This window comes from Chlorocebus sabaeus, chromosome 22, assembly GCF_047675955.1.
Source record: "Chlorocebus sabaeus isolate Y175 chromosome 22, mChlSab1.0.hap1, whole genome shotgun sequence".
In the NCBI taxonomy this organism is placed as follows: domain Eukaryota; kingdom Metazoa; phylum Chordata; class Mammalia; order Primates; family Cercopithecidae; genus Chlorocebus; species Chlorocebus sabaeus.
Genome location: NC_132925.1, coordinates 82,456,773 through 82,472,519, shown reverse-complemented (window position 1 = coordinate 82,472,519; position 15,747 = coordinate 82,456,773). Strand labels below are relative to the sequence as shown.

At 41.1% G+C, this 15,747-nt stretch overlaps 1 protein-coding gene and 1 pseudogene across 9 annotated transcripts in view; one reads left to right on the top strand and one right to left on the bottom strand.

Moving 5' to 3' along the window:
* Window positions 1–15,747, bottom strand: part of DNAH12 (dynein axonemal heavy chain 12) — a 247,789-nt gene that overhangs the window by 821 nt on the left and 231,221 nt on the right. For 7 of the 9 annotated variants that reach the window (XM_073010001.1, XM_073010007.1, XM_073010003.1 and 4 more), the window contains 7 exons: window positions 14,096–14,329; window positions 13,080–13,268; window positions 12,564–12,667; window positions 10,114–10,318; window positions 2,409–2,546; window positions 1,900–1,991; window positions 998–1,065 (listed from right to left, as the gene is read on the bottom strand). In XM_073010001.1, the coding sequence (XP_072866102.1) occupies window positions 998–1,065; window positions 1,900–1,991; window positions 2,409–2,546; window positions 10,114–10,318; window positions 12,564–12,667; window positions 13,080–13,268; window positions 14,096–14,329 (1,030 nt within the window). Of the gene's footprint in view, window positions 1–997; window positions 1,066–1,167; window positions 1,230–1,899; window positions 1,992–2,408; window positions 2,547–10,113; window positions 10,319–12,563; window positions 12,668–13,079; window positions 13,269–14,095; window positions 14,330–15,747 lie in introns of all 9 variants that reach the window. The other 2 variants (XR_012090615.1, XM_073010004.1) reach the window with 2 other exon arrangements.
* On the top strand, window positions 7,184–9,047 carry LOC103227796 (interferon-stimulated 20 kDa exonuclease-like 2 pseudogene; annotated as a pseudogene).

The following is a 15,747-nucleotide window of genomic DNA, read 5'->3' as shown; positions in this document are numbered from 1 at the left end:
ATAGACTTTAAAGTTCTGACCGCTTAGCAGGCATGAGAAAACTCAAGAGGATTTGGGAGGGAAGAAGAAGGGAGGGAAAAAGGAATAAAATACAGTATAGGTAGTGGGGGAGACGCAAAAGGAGAAATACAACTGCTTAGAGCGCTAATCCAAGAAACCCACACGGAAGAAGCTGACATTTCTATTTGTTTTTAGCAGGTAAATAATAAGAAAAACACGCCAACTTTTACCAATTCACGAAAAGAAACTATGTACAATCCCCAAAAAGGCAGATATAAGATATTAGGAGTCTTTCCAAACTAAGGTCACATTTCTCATAGTTATAACTGAACCACATTCATAATGAGAATATTTGATAGGTTGGATGGTGATTCTGGGTGACCGGTAAATATTTTCATTTAAGAAATTGTTGTTATTTAAGAATTAAAACATTAGGGAAGAGAAAACAAAAGAATGAGACTTTTTTTCCAGACTTGTAGAAAGACGATGATGGCAGAAGCAGGGGAGGAGCAAGCAGTTTCCTAAATGGGACAAAATTGGCCCCCACCCCACGTGGCTGGCAACATCTATGCCTTGGGGCACCTGACTGGCTCCTCCTAGGCCTAGTGGTTTCTTATAGCCAGAAAATGCTAGTCACTATCTGGAGACTGTGTCAAGCTAATTTGTGCCTCTGAGCAATGTGCAAAGGGAATTCAGAATATGGATGGGCAGCTGTTCAATCTGTGAACCCCCTTGTAGAAGTGGGGGGAGGGCTCAAAAGAATGACATATCCCATAGGCTAGGAGCATAAAAAGCAGCATGGTATTCCCAAAATAATATAAATGCCATACACACAAAGGGATAATAATAATTTCTAATGTAAATATTCTATCAATGTTTATTATAATTGAGCTAGATCCTAAAAGGTTTGAGCAAAAACTTATTTTGGGGAGCAGTGTATAATATCCATCCTTATTCTCCCTGAACTTCAAATAAATTTTGTTGAGAGAATATTTACTTGGTTTTATCCATATGATGGGCATCAGGTCAAACAGAAGTTTGGGATATTGTTCAGCAAGCAATCCACTGTAAAGAGAAATTGATAGAAATTATTAGAAATAACTTCTGAAATTTGCTAGAAGCAAATTGCTACTTACATATTGGCTACTTACATATTGGCATACTTACATATTGGCATACTTACATATTGGCTTTTACTAGAAGAAAGTACTAGAGACAGAGAGAAAGTACTAGAGACAGAGAGAAAAAAATGTAAAAAAAGAAAATGAAAAAATGGCAATGAAGAATTGGGAGAAACAAAAGAAAACGATGGGACGGCAAAGGGTAAACAGTGGACACTTATCAATGGCTGCCAATTTTTAATGACCGCCCATGAGGCCAGGGCTCCAAGGGAAACTTTCTCTCCTTCTCTTCTCTCCTTCTCTTCTCTCTATCCCATATATTTTAAACAGGAATAGTATTGCTTAATTTCCTGAGTGAAGCAGGAAATTCAATATTTATTGTAAATATTTATTTATTATCAAAATGCAAGAAAAGGCTTCCCATTCACTAACAGAAAGGTGAACTTCATTATAACTAACTGTAAACTGTTTAAAAGTGAGGTGGTCCTACACATTACAAAATAGAAGGCAACTGTTATAAAATGGAATAAGCAGGAAAATAATTTCAGCTAACTTTTCTACTAATAAGACTACTGAAATATTGACTAAAAATTATTCAGCACCTAAAAATAACAACTCATCAGTTGCCCCAGCTTGACTAATGATTTATGTGAGAGTTCTGATATTATTACTTGCCTTAAAAGAAGACTTTTTTTTTTTTTTTTTAAAGCAACGGATTGCTTATCTTATCTATGATTCAGCTACAAATGAAGAGGTCCTGGCAGCTGAAACCACTGACCTTTGTCGGTTCCAGCGTGCGCCATCGAGATACAATCCGTGAATATAAACACCATCATCTGGTGATGTGTCAGATGTATCAGATGGGATAACCTGAAGGGACAGGCACACACTAGCAGTGATCCTCTCCAGACAACTTCATCTCATAAAGAACACATTAGCGAAATATTCAGAACACATTCATGGAAACTCTACTGTATAATAGCTTGTTAAACTACACATTTTTTCAGCCATAGTTTGTAAAAAAGTATAAAAGTACTTCTTTTTTAAGTACTTTATCAAATTTTACTGTACCTCATAATATTTTTTGCTAAAGAAAAGAACAGCATTGGATTATTTAAATCAAATATTGCAGTATATAAAAGTTCTATCTTAGGGATAGCAAGACAAATATTCTTACAACCCAAAGAACGAAGTAAAATTGCTTACAATGGGTTACAATATATAAACTCGGTTTAAATACATGACTTAATGTAATGAAATACTGTTGACTTTAAGGAGTTACTATACCTCAAATTCATATCCTAGCAAATCAATAGGGGTGGTATATTTTCTGGCATAATTCTGCATAGCTCCAGTTAAAAAGGCCTGGGTGAAAAAGAAACCTGACAGCCAAAACACACAAGGTTTTCCTGAATTATACCAGTCCTATAAAGGGGAAACAAAACACATTATGTCAGTTTTTAAAGTTATACAAGCACCATCTGATGTACAATTCCTGATTCTGGTTTTTGCTTATGTTGTCCACATTTTCCATCACAAGGCCCTCTTCCCCGATGTCAAGCACACAGCCTGCCTTGGCCCTCCCACCTCTTTCACCTTCTAGTTACTCTTCTTGGAAAACTCAAAACAATTTGAGCATTAATCTGAATGAAACATAGTTTGAAGAGTCAAATCTTCTGCAAAAGCCAAATGAAAATTATTTGATGCTTTATTATATCACCCCACTCAAAAGCAACCACGGTTAGACATCTTACACATTGTCTAATTATAGACCTCATTTGTTGATTCCAGTTCCTTAACCCTGTGTGTGTGTGTGTGTGTATATATACACACACACATATATATATTTTTAGATGAAATCTTGCACCATCACCCAGGCTGGAGTGCAGTGGCATGATCTTGGCTCACTGCAGCCTCTGCCTCCTGGGTTCGAGTGATTCTCCTGTTTCAGTCTCCTGAGTAGCTGGGATTACAGGCGTGCACCACCACATCTGGCTAATTTTTGTATTTTTAGTAGAGATGGAGTTTCAGTATGTTGGCCAGGTTGGTCTGGAACTCCAGACTTCAAGTGATCTGCCCACCTCGGCCTCCCAAAGTGCTAGGTATGAGCCACCGTGCCTGGCCACTGGGGCTGGAGGTATGACTGGCCAGGTGTAAGCCACCGTGCCTGGCCCCAGTTCCTTAACTCTCTTAAACCCCTTGTCTCTGTGTCCACTGCCCTCACTCCAGTTCATGGTCTTCTTTCTGTACCAGTGCGTGTTGTCTTCTTGCTTCTTCCCTTTCTGTTCAATCTATCCAGAAGAATGTTGCCAGAATATAACTCATTGTGCAGAGTTTGGATCAGATGTAGCATCTTGCATAATTCTTCAGTGACCTACCAAATTGTTCAGTGACACACCAAATTAAAGCTTAAACCTCTTGGTCTCCTATTCAAGATGCTTCACATAAAGCAAAGAAACAAACCAAAAACAGAGATACTTCACAATCCAGCCCCCATGTATTTTCAGTTCTATTATATCTCTTTTACTTCCTTTTGGGCATCCTGCATTCTAATCTGGACTGGACTAAAGAGACTGGACTATTTGCTGGTCTCTGTGCCGGGTGACATTTATTGTTTTCCTGCCTATCTTAAAGTGATATTACCCTTCTCAGTCCAAGCTTCTTAGTCCAGGCACATCTGGTGGTAGAACACCTAGGCTTGCAGGGTAGGCTGGTGATTCACACCTGGCCAGTCATACCTCCAGCCCCAGTGACTGATTCAGAAATGGACATGTGACCCAATCAAAGCCAGAGATGCAGAAACTCTTGCTGGGAATTTTGGAGAAAAGACTCACTCTCAGCTCCTCAAAGTTGTGTGGATGTGAGGCCAGAGTTGCTGTTGCTATCTTGCTACCATCAGATGAGAACCTAACTGAGAATGGAGTTTACCCAAAGGGAATGGAGACAAGAGATGAAATGCAAGAAGCCAGGACAAGATATCCATGTTTGCACCCTGGTCAAATGTTACCTGAAGCCACTTTAGCTCCTGGAGTTACACGAGGGAACTTTATGTTTGCTTATGTCAGAATTTTTGTTACTTATAATGGAATCAATCCAAAGTGATACGGTGCCTTTTATCCCACAAGCTACATAGCAATCTCTTTTTCCTTTCTTTGCAGTATCGAAACCATTCATTCTTTAAATCCAGCTTAAATGCTACCTCATCCATGAAACAATCTCTGCTTTCTTGTGCCATAAGAACTTGGTCCCTTCTTTGAAATCACAGAGCATTTTACATGTTGGTCTTTCAGGGAACATCCCTTACTATAGTGTAGTAATTTTCTTTAGATACATGGCTTGTCTCCCTGTAAGCTCTTGGCAGTGTCAGGACAGGACTTTTGTTGTAATTATGTTTTTATCACAGAACACGCAACGAGGTGCTTTGAATAAAATAAGATCTCAATTCATATTTATGGAATGAACAGATGAATCAATGAAATGGACTTTGTCTCTGGGCACGCAATATACTCTGGGAAGAAGCCAGTTTTGCCCCCTAGGAGGAAGAGAACAAACTGCTGCTGGAGATGCTGCAACAGTACAAGCTATCAGGTCAAGAAGAGGCACAGAAAGAGATGAAGTCTGATGAGGGCAAAACCAGGCAGAGCAAGCACCAAGCACAAGAAGGCTGTAAAGGCCCACAAGGCAAGCATTTAGAAAACCCACTCGCCCATGGCTCCCTTTATCCCAGAGTGTCATTAGTGTCTGTGGTCAGCTACTTGTACTATCTCTGAATAAGCTACCATTTACTAAGTGCTTAGTACATGCCAGGCACTGTGCTAAGCATTTTATATGCATTGCCTCATTTACTCTATAAAATAACAGTGAGTTGAATGTTTCTCTCATTTTACGGATGAAGAAACTGGGATGCAGCAAGATGAGTAACTTGCTCGAAGTCACAAAGATAGTAAGTGTTAGATCAGGATTTATGCTGGGATTTTAGGCAGTGTGCAAAAAGTTTTCTTTTTTAAAAAAAAGGCACAGGAGGAGAGAATGTGAAGATGCTATGGACTGAATGTTTGTTTTCCTCCAAAATTCACAGATTGAAACCCTTATCTCCAAGGTGATGGTATTTGGAGATGGAGCCTTTGGGAGGTAATTAGGTCTTAAGTGTGGAACCCTCATGATAGGATTAGCACCCTTATAAGAAGAAACAGAAGAGACATTTTTTTCTCTCTGTCTTTTTCTCTCATCTTTCTCTCTCATCATGAACCAGGAGAGCTGTCACCAACAACCTGACCATAATGGCATCCTGATCTCAGACTTCCCAGCCTCCAGAGCTATGAGAAATAAATGTCTGTTCTTTAAGTTGTCCAGTCTGTTTTGCCTTTTTTATAGCAGCCTGAACTGACTAAAAAGGAAATCGATAGGGTGAACAGTGAGAGAGAAATGAGGAAAGGGTAGTCCTGATAAGTAACAACTAGGAAAGGGCCCCAGGTGGGGAAGAACAATTGTTCTGAAAAATGTCTAATTACAGACAATCCACTAGCAAATCTTGTTTCCAAATACCTTGCTCTGCCTGTAGCCCAAGCAGCACCACCTCGTTCTGCATAGCTCCTCTAGCACCACCCTACAAAACTTCCCTCCAGCCCCTGGTTTTTTACAGATAGCCTCTTCTCTGCTTAGCTACCCACTGCACTCTTGCAATGTATCTTCATACTTTCTCTAATAAATCTGCCTTTGTTTACCTACGACTGTCTTGGTAAATTGTTTTACTGAACATGACGCTGGCCCCAGACAGTTGCACCCAAGACAGAAAGAATAGAAAATTCAGATGACTCATTTGCTTAACTTGTTAACTCTAAGAGCCATTAGGAGGTAAAGAAGAGTACAGGAGAAAGAAAGATAATGAGAAAACTATAGCTTCTGTAAGGGTAAGAGAACAATGGAGGAAAGCCTTTCAGTATTCTGTTTTATATTATTCCTTTTGTTAAACATATAATCTACATGAAAAGCTCCTATTAAAAATAATACAAAAGAAAAATGGGCCTAGGATATGACAACACACACACACACACACACAAATGGAAAGCACACATACTAAAGAAGCATAGGCTCACTAGTCATCAAAGAAAGTCGAATGGAAACAGCAAGACATGGTTGACCTAACAGATGGGCAAAAATTGTAAAGGGATACAGGAGGAAGTCTGTCCCGCTACATTCTTACAAGCACTGGTTATTTTATGATTAGCTTATACAGTGAAACAAATAAAGCTTTTGTACAATAAAAAGGCAATTGAATATGGAAAGATCATATACCTTTGTGAATTTCCAAAAAAATAGTTTTGGGATTTTCCCCACCTTCATACACATCAACCATAGAATGGGGACAGGCAGTGGAGTTGAGAAGGAAAAGCAGTGTTCTGTCTGATGTTTATGCTGGGAGGAGAGCAGAGGGGGCATTCAAAATACTCATCTTTTCCCTGGTTTTCTGAGATAAGAGGCACTGATTTAAAGACAATAGCCAATTATTGATAAATCCAAGCCTCTGGCCTGTAATCCCAGTGCTTTGGGAGGCCAAGATGGGAGGACTGCTTGAGGTCAGGAGTGAGGGACCAGCCTGGGGTACTTGGTGAGACTTCATCGCTACAAAAAATAAAACTAGCCAAGTGTGGTGGCACGTGCCTGTAGTTCCAGCTATTCAAGAGGATCCCAGGATTTTGAGATTACGGTGAGCTAAGACCACGCCACTGCACTCTAGCCTGGATGACAGAGCAAGACCCTGTCTCTTAAAAAAAAAAAAAAAAGAAAAGAAAAAAGAAATCCAAGTCTCAGGATTTTTGACTTACATCAGTATTAAAATCACAAGATGGGATGTTTCCGGCCTTAGCTAAACCCATCTGGGAGGTAGGTTTGTGAGCATGAGAGGACGATCTGTACCTCAGGGACTGAAGTATGCTTATCCAGGTGGGCTGCCTCGAGCCTCAATCCCACCCCTGCGCTGGGTGTACTACAGACCTCCACATGTTGGACAGTAGGATTCAGCAGAGAATGAGTCCCACATCCTCTTTTCATCCATAAGCCACTATTCCCAACTGCTCTTCCACCTCCCATTGTCCCTATGTCTACTTTACTGCTCAATCTGGATTTTGGGGAACCTCCTCCCAAAAAGGCATTAGAAGGAAATGCCAAGCACCGAAATTTTGTCAAGAAGCAGAGGCTCTTAGAACGGAGAGGCTTTCTGAGTAAAAAGAACCAACCCCCTAGCAAGGTGCCTAAGTTGCACTCTGAACCTCCAAAGAAAGGGGAAGCTCCTACCGTGGATGGCACTTGGAAGACCCCTTCCTTCCCAAAAAAGAAGAAGACAGCTGCCTCTAGCAATGGGTCAGGACAGCCTCTGGACAAGAAAGCTGCAGTGTCTTGGCTGATCCCTGCCCCTTCAAAAAAGGCTGATTCTGTTGCTGCTAAAGTAGATTTGCTGGGGGAGTTCCAGAGCGCCCTTCCAAAGATCAATAGTCACCCAACCCGCTCTCAGAAGAAGGGCTCCCAGAAGAAATCCTCTAAGAAGAACCATCCTCAGAAGAATGCCCCCACAGAACTCCACCCAAGCTCATTCAGAGAATAAATGCTCCGGAATATCCCAGAAGTTGCCACAGAAGATGGTGGCAATTGACTGTGAGATGGTGGGCACAGGACCAAAGGGGCATGTTAGTTCCTTGGCTCAATGTAGCATTGTCAACTACAATGGAGATGTGCTTTATGACGAGTACATTCTTTCCCCTTGCCACATTGTGGACTACTGAACCAGATGGAGTGGTATCCGGAAGCACCACGTGGTGAATGCCACACCCTTCAAGATTGCTCGAGGCCAGATCTTGAAGATACTCACAGGGAAGACAGTGGTGGGACATGCCATCCACAATGACTTCAAAGCCCTTCAGTACTTTCACCCTAAGTCCCTCACCCGTGACACCTCCCATAGCCCCCCCTCAACCTGGAAGGCCGACTGCCCGGAGAATGCCACCATGTCTCTGAAGCATCTCACCAAGAAGCTGCTAAACTGGGATATCCAGGTTGGGAGGAGTGGACATTCCTCTGTGGAAGATGCCCAGGCCACCGTGGAGCTATACAAGTTGGTTGAAGTCGAATGGGAAGAGCACCTAGCCCAGAATCCCCCTAAAGACTAGTGACACTGGGACGCTGGTGACATGGGGAGGCAGAGACAGCACCCAGGAGAAACAGGGCAGCGGGCGAATGGACAGCTCCACCAGCTCCACATCTTTGGAAGATAGATTTGTGGGGAGAGAGAAGCTCTACCCCAGACTTAATACCCATTGAAATTTCACCTCAGATGTTGTGTCCTGTATCTGGTTAAGTGTCCCATGGAAGGGGGAGGCCTTTACCTCAGAACCCAGCCCTATACCGTTTACTTCTTAAATGGCGCAAACCACAGGTGTCCCAGCATGCTCTGTGTCAGTTAAGATTTTTAATTCTCAAGGGGCAGGGCATACTGGGAAATGTAGTTTCCCAAACTGCCTTATCACTTGGGTGGACATATGTCTCCTTTTATGCCTTTTGGTTTGAGTAATTAACAGCATCCTCTTCCACACTCAGAAATGTTCTGGTTGGTGCCAGGCATGGTGGCTCACGCCTGTAATCCCAACACTTAGGGAGGCCAAGGCAGGTGGATCACCTGAGGTCAGGAGTTCAAGACCAACCTGGCCAACATGGCAAAATCCCGTTCTCTACTAAAAACACAAAAAACTAGTGGGGCATGGTGGCGGGTGCCTGTAATCCTAGCTACTCAGGAAGCTGAGGCAGGAGAAGCGCTTGAGCCCAGGAGGCAGAGATTGCAGTGAGCTGAGATCACATCACTGCACTCCAGCCTGGGTAACAAGAGTGAGACTCTGTCTCCAAAAAACAAACAAAAAAAGTGTCCTGGTTGGATAATAAATTGTGTGGTCCCTGCTGGGCGCGGTGGCTCACACCTGTATTGCTCACGCCTGTAATCCCAACACTTTGGGAGGCCGAGGTGGGCGGATCACGAAGTCAGGAGATCGAGACTATCCTGGCTAACACAGTGAAACCCCGTCTCTACTAAAAATACAAAAAATTAGCCGGGCGTGGTGGCAGGCTCCTGCAGTCGCAGCTACTCGGGAGGCTAAGGCAGGAGAATGGTGTGAACCTAAGAGGTGGAGCTTGCAGTGAGCCGAGATCGTGCCACTGCACTCCAGCCTGGTCCACAGAGCAAGACTCCGTCTCAAAAAAAAAAAAAAATTGTGTGGTCCCTTTCCATGTCACAGACTCTGCTTTTGGCTCAGAGTCTGTAACTAGCCTGTGTCAGGATATTGCCTGTTCTTCCCACCTTGACTTCCAGAGCAGCCATCGCTGGTGAGCTTTAGTTCTCCTTAGGGTTCCAAGGCATTAAAAGTAAGAGTGTAACTTGGAAATCAACTTTTGTGATTTAGGAAAGCTGTCTCTTTCCTAAGGTAATGGGGGTTTATTTCATTTAGGCCCCAATTGGTATGTTTTAAAATAATTTATAAAGTGTTTTAATAATTTGGTTGTCTTTTTTTACCTTGCTAAACCAAGCCTCTAAAAACTCAAATTATTCCCTTGATAAATTTTTATAATGGAAAAAAAAAAAATCACAAGACAACTTTAAACTGTGGTCTTACAGGACCACAAACTTAGAATCTTGGTCTCAGAGAACTACAAACTTAGAATTTTGAAAAATATAAATATCACATATTACATTGGTTTGAAGTATAATTTTAATTTTCCACTCAGTACTTTGAAATGTGTGTATTTTTCAATATTCTAAAATTTTCATCAGACTATCACGAAGCTACTAATCACATTTCATTCAACTCAGAGACATTCAAGTGACCAGAGCCAACAACTAATATCTTCCCAATTAACCAAAAAAAATAAAATTTTATATGTGTGTATATTTTACATATTTGTACATGCATTTTACACACACACACACACACACACACACACATACTTTTACCTGTAAAAAGTTCAGCCGGGCTAGGAAATCTGTGGTGTAACTTCCTAGTGGCTTAAGGCTTGGGTATGAACGTTTGGCCCATATTTCTGGAACCTTTCCAACAAGTAAGCTGCCGGAGAGTGCCTCCAATGCAGAATCCATCACAACCACTCCCTTAATAGCTTTTTCAAGGTCCCGCAGACTGTTACGTATAGTTATAATTAAACTGCAATGAAAGAAATTATGCCATCAACATATATGATGATATCACCATACAGTCTTTCCAGAAGAAGAACAGCAGGCATTTCATTCCCAGCTTCATGGGACTGCTTCCCAAAGTGTGTCCCCTCCCATGTGGTGGTACGTGAGGTAATGTTAAGTGATACATGTATGAACATTTTTCATTCATCACATACATATTTTAAAATACAGAAAGTAATACAACTAGCATATCACAATTGTTGCTTTCTGGCTATTTTTCCTTAGGACCTAGCTAATTTAAGCAGGGAATGACTTAAGGAAAAATAATAGGTACATAATATTTCATGTGACATGCAAATATGAAAAAGCTGTAATGATGTCATTCAATGGCTGAAACTAAGGAAACACTGCATGAAAATATAAATTATATATTCATTCATACACTTGCAAATACTTTACTTGCACTTAGGCCCACCTTGCTACGAACACCATAAATATACTTGTAGTGAGAGATTTTAGGCTAGAAGCCTGAGCAGCTGAGATATAGTATGTTATTATGTATATATAAATAAAACCTTTGTATAAGAAATGCTGAATTAACTAAGGCATCAGGTGCGCATATATATATATATATATATATACATATATATATATATATATATAAAATTTTTTCTTTATTTGAGACAGAGTTTCACTCTGTTGCCCAGGCTGCAATGCAATGGCATGATCTTGGCTCACTGCAACCTCCACCTCCCAGGTTCAAGCAATTCTCCTGCCTCAGCCTCCTGAGTAGCTGGGATTATAGGCATGCACCACCGCACCCAGCTAATTTCTGTATTTTTAGTAGAGACAAGGTTTCACCATGTTGGCCAGGCTGGTCTCGAACTCCTGACCTCAGGTGTTTTGCCTGCCTCGGCCTCCCAAAGTGCTGGGATTACAGGCGTGAGCCACTGCGCCTGGCCAGGTAGCAGAAAAATGACAAAAGATGTGACTACGCATAGGTCTAGCTAATGTTTATTCTGTCTCTAATTCCTAAGAAGTATCGTTAACAGATGGATGAGAAGTTATGATTAATGAATATTTTTAACCAGTAATAACAGATCTCTTTTCATCATCATTTTTACTTTTTAAAAGATACCCTCTCAGCCAGGCACAGTGACTCATGCCTGTAATCCCAGCACTTGGGGAGACTGAGGCGGGCGGATCACAAGATCAGGAGATCGAGATCTTCCTGGCTAACACAGAGAAACCCTGTCTTTACTAAAAATACGAAAAATTAGCCAGGCGTAGTGGCAGGCGCCTGTAGTCCCAGTTATTTGGGAGGCTGAGGCAGGAGAATGGAGTGAACCCAGGAGATGGAGCTGGCAGTGAGCCCAGATAGTGCCACTGCACTCCAGCCTGGGCGACAGTGAGACTCCATCTCAAAAATAAATAAATAATAAATAAATAAATAAATAAATAAATAAATAAATAAATAAAGATACCCTCTCTTCTGAGACAGAAGATATGGAACTTTTCTTTTTCTTTTCTTTTCTTTTTTTTTTTTTTTTTTTTTGAGACAAGGTTTCACTGTGTTTCCCAGGCTGGAGTGCAGTAGCACGATCTCTGCTCACTGAAGCCTCCATCTCCCAGGCTCAAACGATTCTCCCAACTCGGCCTCCCAAGTAGCTGAGACTACAGGCACCTGCCACCATGCCTGGATAATTTTTAAATTTTTGTTGACAAGGTTTTGCCATGTTTCCAAAGCTGGAATTCCAGGGCTCAAGCGATCCTCCTGCCTCAGCCTCATAAAGTGTTGGGATTACAGTGTGAGTCACTGAGCCTGGCCAGAACTTTTTGAATGAGCGAAAATTCCAATGAAATGACAGGATTTAATAGTCTTTTCGGTTCAATACCATTGTGTGCTTTTTTTTTTTTTTTTTTTTTTTTTTTTTGAGACGGAGTCTCGCTCTGTCACCCAGGCTGGAGTGCAGTGGCGCAATCTCGGCTCACTGCAAGCTCCGCCTCCCGGGTTCACGCCATTCTCCTACCTCAGCCTCCCGAGTAGCTGGGACTACAGGCGCCCGCCACTGCGCCCGGCTAATTTTTTTCTATTTTTTAGTAGAGACGGGGTTTCACCATGGTCTCGATCTCCTGACCTTGTGATCCGCCCGCCTCGGCCTCCCAAAGTGCTGGGATTACAGGCGTGAGCCACCGCGCCCGGCCTCATTGTGTGCTTTTATCGACTTTGGATGGTTGCCTTCTGAATCACTGGGGACATAGATCCTTACTTGTTAAATCTTTCCATTTCTTGTACTAACACAGTATTCATGCTTTCTTCATATCTCACAGGATACTTCTGTAGTGCCATTTCAATGTCGAAATCACTAGGGAGCTAAAATAATAGATTTTGAAGATCACAAATTATTCTCAGAATGGATAATTAGCTTCATTCAGCTATTATATAATAATAGCTAACACCAGATTATATATGTACATTAGCTCATAACATACATTAATGTATGTAAGTCATAAGTACATTAGCGCATCCACAACCACAGTTACTAAGAACTTACTATATGCCAGGCATTTTATAAGCCACTTTAAATTCATGATCTCTTTAATGTTCTCAAAAAGCTTTAAAAAATTGGTAGTAGTATCACCATTTAACAGATTTGGAGACTAATGCTTAGAGAGGCAAAGTTCTTCCTCAAGATCACAATGCTAGTATATGGAGTTTTCAGATTGTCATTTCAGTATCATTTTTTATTTATATTTTAAGTAACATATTTTAAGCTAAGCATTACCTTGTTGAGGATATCTTTGGCAATTTCTAACAGAATCTGGTCAGTGCTTCCCGCGGCTCCTGTCTGTTTGGAGCCTCCCTGGGTGAGGAGCAAAGACTCAAAGAGGGTTTTTGTTTGTTGAAGATCCTTGGAGATATCAACATTTTCATGTAATCCAAATATCTCAGGGTGTTGAGTAAATGGAAGTTTCTACCAGAAAGCAAATTAAGCATGCATCATATTTTCCGTGGATACTGAAAGGGATGATCAGGATACGCTAGTCCAAAATATGCTACTTTGGCATGGGGGTTATGTGAGCTGAAGGCAATTAAGAATCAACAGATCCAGAAAGAGGTCTCTGCCCTCCCCTCATCTGTCTAAAAGTAGGGCATCAATTTCCCATTTTGACTTGTGGCATACATTGCCTCTTTCTTGTACCAGGATGAAGAGAATGACCCTTCTCACTGGAGACAGAACTGGCACTGAGATGAGTCTGTATAAACAGACCTCACTCAAAATAGTCCTTATCTTCCACTAGTTTCCCCCATATATTTCCTAATCACTTCCCCATGATGTATTGCCCCTAGAACTCTAAACCCCCTTTCCTTTATCTAGTCATGTCTCCACAATTTACCCGCCTCTGTTGAAATGGTAAATGCCCAAGTACAACTGCACTGTTTGGTTTTCACTCCTTTTCTGCAAAGCTCCTGTGCACATAAAAATGTTAACATTAGTACAAACTGTCCTGCCTCTTCTCCTGCTGATTTGTTTTTTGTCAGTTTGATTGGCAGGCCCTGGCACTGAACATAAGAGGGTAAAGTTTTTCCTTTCCTACAATATATGAATTCATAAGGCAGACATGTGCAGACCCAAAAAAGGTTAAAAACCAACATCGAATAACAGAATACTCAAAATTTTTCTAATTTTCAGTAATTACTAGAAAAAGGTTATTAAAAGTTGATAAAACCATAATACTTGTCTAAACCTATACATTAGAGAACACATTAATCTAACCTTATTTTCGGTGACATCATTACCTTAATGAATTCAATGTAGTCCTCATAAGTGCCTTTAGGAGGTGCAAAATAGTTTCCACTGGGAGAAAACTTATAATGAGGGTTTTCAACTATGGACAGATTATAAAAGTCAGCCAGCATGGTTAATAGGAGACGTCTGTCCCAATCGTCTGTCACTCTTCCTCCATAATTACACTCCCCAGTCAGGTAAGATATAGCTTCAAATGGAACTGTATCATATTCATTGATAAATAACTGAAGCAAAGGAAAAACGAAACAAGAAAAACCTTGAAGTATTTCGCTTCATTTCTATTTTAAGTATGTATCTATCTATCTAGAAAGGGGGTTGAAAGAATTATCATGAGTTGTCTTTGGGTAGCTAAGATTGTTAGTTTTTTTGTTGGACAGAGTCTTGCTCTGTCGCCCAGGCTGGAGTGCAGTGGCATGATCTCGGCTCACTGCAACCTCTGCTTCCCGGGTCCAAGCAATTCTCCTGCCTCAGCCTCCCAAGTAGCTGGAATTACAGGAGTGTGACACCACGCCCGGCTAATTTTTTGTGTTTTTAGTAGAGACAGGGCTCCACCATGTTGGCCAGTCTGGTCTTGAACTCCTGACCTCAAGTGATCCACCTGCCTCAGCCTCCCAAAGTGCTGGGATTACAGGCATGAGCCACTGCACCTTGCTGATAGCATTTTACCTTAAATTGCTTGTCTGTGTTTCTAATTTTTTCTGAAATAAAGACATATTGCTTCTGTAATGAGAAAAACATTTAACAAAAAAAGATGACATGGAAATTACCAAGTATTTTTCATATGAATTTGGATAAACCTTGTTTTATGGCACTCGCTATCAACTGGGGTTAATTTTGTCCCCCAGGTTACATTTGGCAACGTCTGGAGATAACTTAGATGGTCACAACTGTGGTGGGGGCTGGGGTGTTACTGGCATCTATTGGGTAGAGGCCTGGGCTACTGTTAGACAACACACAGGAGAGCTGCCCACAGCAAAGAACTATCTGGCCCAAAATGCCAGTCATGCCAAGGCTGAGAACCAGGTGCCTGGTTTAGGACACTTTTCACAATGTGATTAAAAACAAAGCAATTTCAAACTTTAGTACAAGAGCATAAATCACACACTATGACACAGTTCCACTGGTAAACAATGCATAGCATTTCTAGTTTCCTTATTGTTGTAATAATAGTAATAAAAACTATCATTTGCATAGTTTTTATATTGTCTTATTCACCTCTCAATAACTCTGTGGAGTAGGAAACAGTCTGGTGAATGTGAAGTAATATGAAGGCCTGAATTTATTTCTTCCAGTTCCAGATCCCATACTTTTTCTAATATACAGGAATTTTTTATAGTATGCGTATTGAGACGGTATAAGTTGTGGATTGAGAGCTTTTCTTGCCCCTGAAGTTTACTTAATAGTGCAGGAATTATAGCAGAAATTATGCACAGTTAAGAAAAAAATATTTCTAAATTCTCTAGAACCAAGTTGAAAGAAGGCTTAATCCTTTAAGACGCCCACGTTTTGAAGAGTAAGAGAAGTGTCAAGAGACATGAAAGGGGACTGAGAAAGAGGGAAGGTCGTCGTTTTGGGAAATGAATTATTTGCAAAAAGAGGAAAGTTTTTCCCTGTCTCTTCTTTGGGGGAGGGGAAGGGTGTG